The 7,628-nt window shown below is 38.4% G+C and overlaps 1 protein-coding gene across 1 annotated transcript in view; it reads right to left on the bottom strand.

The window, feature by feature from the left end:
• The window catches only part of LOC107712523 (CTD small phosphatase-like protein 2-A), a 20,568-nt gene that overhangs the window by 9,509 nt on the left and 3,431 nt on the right, over window positions 1-7,628 (bottom strand). The window contains exons 2-8 of the mRNA XM_016517813.1: window positions 5,230-5,438; window positions 5,013-5,151; window positions 4,452-4,598; window positions 594-812; window positions 430-517; window positions 236-347; window positions 66-152 (exon numbers count right to left, since the gene is read on the bottom strand). Coding sequence (XP_016373299.1) covers window positions 66-152; window positions 236-347; window positions 430-517; window positions 594-812; window positions 4,452-4,598; window positions 5,013-5,151; window positions 5,230-5,415 — 978 coding nt within the window. The 5' untranslated portion in view covers window positions 5,416-5,438. The remainder of the gene's footprint in view (window positions 1-65; window positions 153-235; window positions 348-429; window positions 518-593; window positions 813-4,451; window positions 4,599-5,012; window positions 5,152-5,229; window positions 5,439-7,628) is intronic.

The following is a 7,628-nucleotide window of genomic DNA, read 5'->3' as shown; positions in this document are numbered from 1 at the left end:
AAAAAAAAAAAAAAAAATTTGAAAAGGTGCAATACCTAGATGTTTTTTTTTTGTTTTTTTTTTACCTGGTAAATGACATCTTGGAAAAGCACAGGGAAGGTCAAGGCTGCATCCTCCAATTCATTGAGGCTGCAGTGAACCAAAGTCTCATCCTGGAATAAAACAACAACGGAGACTTATTTTCTTGCATCAAAAGAGCTTGTATCAACAAGACCAATGATAGATGGCAACTCACTAGATCCAGGACGAGAGAGAACTCGGGGGTGCTCCTGGTTTTCAGAGGAAGCGCAGGCTTACGGGTGAGCTGCTCTTCAGTCAAGGGAGGCACGTGTTTGATGAAGAAATAACTGGAAGACAGAGGCAAGTTAGCGCACAAGCACGTGGCTATACTGAGATTATTTAGATCAAGTGTGTTGAAATTTGGCTCACGGGTCAAAAACCTCCCAGTCCTCCTCGTAAGTCCCTTCTGCTGGAGGCGATGGCGGGACATCCGGATAACTGCCGTTGGATCCTACAGCTAAGAAAGAGAGAAAGTGTGAGGATGCTCTGCTTTAGGCAGCAGTACAGCTGAAATAAACCTCCCAGACACTCACCAGTTAGCGGTGGCATATCAGCCTCTGTGACGATCTCTCCTTCCTCTACCGATGTGTCTACATGAGGCAGCGGTCTGGGGTTTAGTGCAGGGTCAAAGGTCAGGTCTCGACCGTCTGTGCTAGTGCTGGTCGGGGTTTCCTCGAGCTGCTCCATGTCGAGCTGCTTCACGATCTCCTCCGCTTCCACCGCCTGCCCCGGGGAATCTGAGCCCGCCGTAGCTGGAGGACAAGAGAGAGAGAGTCGGTTTAACAGTGTGATGAAATCAGAAAGAGCTCAGAATGAACGAAAAATGTGGCAATTTTGCTGGTAAACGCATTGTTTTGGTTCAGTGGTTTCAGTTTGCAGCAGGTGCCACCGATTAGATGGCTGCACCTGAACCGGAGGGTCTCAGACGGCAGTGAAGAGTCTTCTGCACAAATGCTTTAGCTCAGAAATGCTGCAGTTTTAATTCTGCTATATTATGACAAAAAAATACTAGTCCTGGCTATATGCCGCTTTAGACATTTCAATGTGATGATGGTCTTCATCTGCTTTGTGCATTTATGTTTGCATGTGAGTGCTGGACCTCTTTAAAGGGATAGTTCACCCAAAAATGAAAATCCTGTCATTACTCATATCGCTCATGTGTCGTGGTACTGTCGTGAACATGCATCGAAGAGTGACAGGGAAGAGAAGAAATTGTTGAATTAAGTCATTATTTGTTTGTACAATTGTTTTGTTTGTACTCAAAAAGTATTCTTATAGCTTCAAAAAATTAAGGTTGAACCACTGATGTCACATGGACTATTTTAACGATGTCCTTACTTCCTTCCTTTCTGGGCCTTGAATGTGTCAGCTGCATTGCTGACTGTGGAGGGTCAGAGATCTCTCGGATTTCATCAAAAATATCTTAATTTGTGTTCTGAAGATGAACGAAGGTCTTATGGGTTTGGAACGACATGAGGGTGAGTAATTAATGACAGAATTTTCATTTTTAGGTGAACTAACCCTTTAAAAACAATACTAAACAATATTCACAACCAATGATACTTCAATATGTGGCATTTCTGATTTAGATCAGAACTGTGAGAGGAAGAAAAAAATTTTTTTTTCTTCTATCTCTGTGTATCCCAAAGACAAATACACTTTTCCAAATGTATCATCATGTGTTGTTATTGCTGTAACATTAAATTAGTGCAGTAAATAGACTTTAAAAGAGCTGCACTGGTGGCCTAAAACAAAATCTAAATTGCTATTTAGCTTATTAGTTAATACTTTATTCCTTTTGAATATTGTGCACTGATGATTTGTACAAAATAAAGGCTTTTTCATATCAGGAATGATAACTATAATGATAACGGCATTAGCTATAAAAAGAAAAAGAAAAAATATATATATTTATAAAAATTATACTGTGAATTATAAATGTTTGAATAAATCTTACATGAAGACGTGATTTTATCAGTGCGTCCCTATTTAAGACCTGGGGTCAGACTAAAATGTGTAAAAACTTCAAGCAAAAAAGTTCTCAAATATTTTCTTAGAAAAATCTTAATTTTGTTCTTAAGAAAATGACAGCCAAATAAGTTTGTTATTATCTAATTATTTGGCGATTATTGGCAAAGACTTGCTGATAAACTCTCAATTCTGATTCTGAATTTCAATTTAATGTCTTCAGAACATTCTTAATACGTTTCATAAGAACATTCGTAATTTTGAAATATTTAGAATACTTTTTATGATTTATACTTTTTATTTTCTTCAATGGGCAAACAATATATATTCAATTTACAGATAATTAAATGTTTTGTAAACCCCTCCCTCTAGCCCACCCAAACGTGTCAGGTACAATTATTTGTAGATTGCTATCATAGATCTAACAAATACAAACAAAATGAAATAAACTTAAAATGAAAAAAAGAGAGAAAGAAAGCACAAAATATAACCGAATAAATCATTTACATTCTTACAATGTGTCTCACCACAAGGACTTTAGAAATATTTAGAATTCTAACCTTAAATCTTAAAAAAGATGATGAAAATAGTAGTGCTGTGTCATACCGATGTATCGTCACAGAGATTTGACGATACGAGTATTGATACAGCCGTCTCTGTATCGATATCATGTGGCACATGTGCAGCAGTGGACCGCGCTTAATTTGAATACAAGAACACCATCTAAAATAGAGTAGAAAAGTGCGAGGTTTCTAAAAAATAATGAATAGAGCATAATATATAGGCTACAACAAGGTTTGATTCTGGCAGCAGAGGAGCACAACTGGGTTGCCTGATATAAAGAGTTCTGTTTTGGGCCCACTCTTATTCATCATCTATTTACTTCCTCTTGGCTATATTCTCAGGAAATATGGTATCCATTTTCACTGCTATGCCGACGACACCCAGCTCTACCTGTCTTCTAAACCCTCTAGTTCTTTTCCTCCACCTTCCTTGACTAGATGTTTAGCTGAAATTAAAGACTGTCTTTCAGCCAACTTTCTAAAACTCAACAGTGATAAAACTGAGGTCTTACTTATTGGTACAAAATCTACTTTGACTAAATCTGATTGTTTTACAGTGGATATCGATAATAATGCAATTTGTCCTTCTCAGCAGGTTAGGAGTCTAGGTGTCATTCTGGATAGCACACTATCTTTTGAAGCTCACGTTACTTATCTTTGTCAACCTGGCAACCATGTGCACACGTGCTCTCTCCACTGTGGATAAATGTGCTTGCTTTCTGAAAACAGCGGCTAGCTTGCAGTTTAGCGATCTCCACTTCTATATTCTATTCTCAGAAAAGTGTAATTCATCAAGTTTTCATTTACGCGAAAGAGAGAAAGAGAGAGAAAGAGAGGCTGTGTTTGTTTGAATTAACACCGTTTGCCGTGTTTCTCTATTAACAGTGAAGCTGTGGCTTTATTTGCTTTAGAAGCAATGATGTTACCAGCTCCTTGTTGAGAAAGATAATGTAGCTCTTGAGCGATTAAGCTATTTTATTGATAAGTTTGTGTTGCTGAATGTCTGTGTGTGCGCACGCAACGTGATCTGTTTGAGTGACTAAATGTGTGTGCGTTAGATACAGTGAAGACAGCGCATTAGATTAGAACTCTTCTAATTTTTATTCTTATTTTTTAAATGTAGAGAGTGTGTTAATTTGTGCAATGATAACCTACCAGCAATGTTAAGATGATTTTTTAAAAAAATATATTAGTATGAGGACATTACAATATAAATGTATTAGAACGAGAACATTATTTATGGGCTTAAAAACAAGATGCAAACAATCAAGAATATTGTACCTGGTGGGGAGTGCACAATGTAAACATGAAACATATGCCATTACCTATATTGTACTGTGGTAGTTATGGAGGCCCTTCATAATGCAGAGGTAAACTGCCTGCTCTGCCTATAGTTAGCAATGGCCCTATCGTATGCAGTGTTTCATAAACAGCTGTTTTACTAAATTCTGCTGAGGTGAAATTCAGTGCAGTCCTGTATTGTGATGCGTATAGTATCGTGACTTCGCTGGTGATACACAGCCCTAGAAAATAGCAGTTAAGAAGAATTTTATTTTTAATGTTTTGTGAATCTGGCCCCAGGAATGTAGGTAAAGAAAATACATACGGTCAATATTGATTTCATGACGACTTTAAATGTGATTTTAAATAAATAAACAAATAAATAAACGCATTGTTTTATATGAAGAGGTCTGAAAAGGAGGGACTAACTACATTTTATTATGACATCAATATCTCAGTGTCATTTAGGTGCATACATTTATCAGCTGACATGGTACCGAGAACCGTGGATTTTCACTGGTATTGGTACCGAATACTGAAATGTTGGTACCGTGACAACACTAGATCACAGTCCCTTACCGTTTTTGTTGGCGGGTGAGAAGAAGCTAAAAACAGGAGAGAAGATGGTTCCCAGGAGGGTGGTGCGAGGCGGACTGCTCGGAGTTTCCGTCTGAACCTCCAGCTTCCCGTTGGGCTTCACTGGTTTACTCTGACCCGTCATGGTGTCTGAGCAGAAGAAAATGAGAAACATTCAACACCAAGAGAACACTGGCAGTCGGCATAACCACTCACAACTAAGTTTAAATCACATACAGAACTCTTTAAGAGATAGTTCACCCAAAAATTAAAATTCTGTCACCCTCAAGTTATTCCAAACCTGTATGAGTTTCTTCTGTTGAGCACAAAAGATGATATTTGGAAGAATGTTGGTAACCAAACAGTTGATGGTAGCCATGGGGAAAAAAATACTATGGAAGACAATGGCTACTGTCAACTGTTTGGTTTCCAACATTCTTCATCTGTGTTTTTGAGGGAAGTAAACCTGAGTTTGAGTAAATGATGACAGTATTTTCTTTTTTGAGTGAACTATCCCTTTAAAGGAGCAGTAGCCTGATGATCAGTGAGGGTCAGCACTCATACCTCCATTGACAGGGCCTTTCCTGCGGGTTCTGGGGTTTGCTCTGCTGGGCAGGTTCCCACCAGTCGGAGTGGATGTGATCAGATTACTGTCCGAATCGCAGTCTATACGGCTTCTCTTAGCAGGAGTGCACTGCTCCACCTGACATAAAGAAACACAGCTGAAACCAAACCACTTTGCCTCCACAAAATCATCTCAAATGCAAGTTCAAATCCCAACCTTGACAGCATTGCCTCTGATGAACCGTTTGATGGTGGAGAAAATGCCCGTGTCTCGCTTCTGCATCTTGGCGTCTTCGGAGGACAAAGCGTGTTCCACCTCGGAGTGCTTCCTCTTGGTCTTGGCGGTCCGGGCGGATGGGCTGGCGCTCCGCTGCTGAGAAGCCTTACGCACTCTCAGCCTCATTGTCCCAAAAGTCACATGTAAGACTGGGAAGACAAACACAGTTCATCTGTAACAGTAAAAAAAAAAGTGCAGAGCTGCACCATGCGTATTTGCATAAGTTTCAGCACCGTATTCAGCTGTCAATACGGCTGTAGGGAAATTCCACTGCGGAGACCAGTCATGGCAACTCAAGAAAAAACAATCGGACCTGTCCCCTGCGGCCATTGACAAGAAAGGTCTCCACAGCACCCTACGGGCTTTCTTTAAAAGTGCCAAAAAAGATGGGGAAATCATCACCCAATCAATGGGGAATTATATCAAGACTATGATGGGTTAAACCTGCTTGCAAACCTTGACACAGATGCTCTTGCGTATGGGATTTGTGAGATTAACATCTTGGCATAGATATTATTTGGCGATAAATTTTGGACTTGGTGTAATGTACAAACACATGCTACAACAAGTCTGGTGACGTTTATGTAGGCAACCAGACTCAAATCCAGCTCAACTGTTCTCTACCCCTCCTAAATTAAAATGGCAAAAACCCCTAGAAAACAAATACTGGCATGCAATTACAACTTTGCATTAATAATAATACATTTTTACATTTGATCAAATATGAAATGCCTTAATATTCTAAAGACATAAGAATCTTAAAGGACAATAAACTTGTGTGTGTGTGTGTGTCTAGATCAAGGTTTCCCAAACAGGGGTTCAAGAGTTGATGAAAAGTTAATAATTATACTGAAGAAATTTATTTGTTAGAGGAAACATTTAATTAAATAAATGTAATTATTCAATCAAAGAGTGCAAGTGAATTAAATAATTGTGCCGTCTAATTAAATAATTGTGAATTATTTAATTAGTGAATTAAATAATTGTGCTCATGTGAACAAAGCACTTGTTCACATGAGCAGCTCGTGATCCAGTGTGTTTAGAAAGCGTCACAGTAAATGTAGCAAACTACAACTTTGCATCTGCTACGAATTTAAAGTGTCATGAAACTCTAAAACACATTTTTTCAGTTGTTAACATATATGAACAGGTTGCACATCAGTGAAAACAACAATAGCACTCATTAAGTCCATTAAGGGAAAAGTGTTTTTTTTTCTTTTTCATTTTTTGGAGCAATTTCGTTCTTCCGGTTCAAAAAGCAAAGTTGAACAATGTCACAAAAAGTGACGTATGTGCGTTAATTTGCAGCGGTGATTGGCTGCCGTGTCTGGAGAGTACGCGTCTACGTCATCAGTTTTCCGAGCTTTTCTCAGTATTATTCATGAGAATGAACTCTTATAATCCAATCACGGCACTGTATTATGCATGAGGTTATCTTACAGCGGAGAATTCAAATCCCATGAAAGAGCTTCTGCGCTGTCAGTTCATCTTTGTAAACATAACCGTAACAATATTTAATATGTAACAACACGTGGAGTGCGCATGAGAGAGCGGTTTCTGTGTGGAACGCCACAATGAGTTTAACAACACTCGCTGCACGGATCATAGTTCATATCCAGACCGGAGCATGCGTTTTGTGAACGCGTTTTCATGTTTAGTGAACATTTGCGGCACAACGTGTGCTAGGTTTACTTTATGAACATTTGAATGTCATGAATTTAAGATAAATATTAGTACTGTAAGTAGTACTGTAAAATAAGTCTTATCTTTTTTTATTTTACAGTACAAATGTAATTTACAGTAGGCTAGAGTAGGTCTTCATTTTTGTATTTTAACCTTTTTGTAAAGTTAAAATAACTAAAAAGAGGCTCGAGTCCACTTTAAAGTCCAGCTACAAAGTAAAAAAAACCTGAGTAAAAATAAAAAAATCTATTTATTTTCATGTCATGTGACCATAAATCAAGATGAATATGCAAATGTGTCATTAAATTATTAACTTAATCTAGCCGAGATTTATCCAAATATCAGCCCCGCCTGTAATAGATGTCCGCAGTCGCCTGCTACAACTGCTCATATGTTCTGGGTGTGTCCAAAGTTGGAGGAGTTTTGAAGGGAGATTTTTGAATCATATAAACATATATATATGATATCTGGATTGATCCTGATCCTATGATGAGTATTTTTGGTGTGGTGCCTGAGGGTATAGAACTCAGGAAAGACATTTGTTCTGTTATCGCCTTCACTACTCCACTGGCGAAGCGTTTAATATTATTTCAGTGGAAAAGGGCAGACCCTCCAACGCATAGTAGCTGGATAAAAGAAGTAATGTTTCACATTCA

The sequence above is a fragment of the Sinocyclocheilus rhinocerous genome, unplaced genomic scaffold (assembly GCF_001515625.1).
Source record: "Sinocyclocheilus rhinocerous isolate Xijiao unplaced genomic scaffold, SAMN03320098_v1.1 scaffold1259, whole genome shotgun sequence".
Lineage (NCBI taxonomy): Eukaryota > Metazoa > Chordata > Actinopteri > Cypriniformes > Cyprinidae > Sinocyclocheilus > Sinocyclocheilus rhinocerous.
The sequence above is the reverse complement of the archived record's forward strand: the minus strand, read 5'-3'. Positions and strand labels throughout refer to the sequence as shown.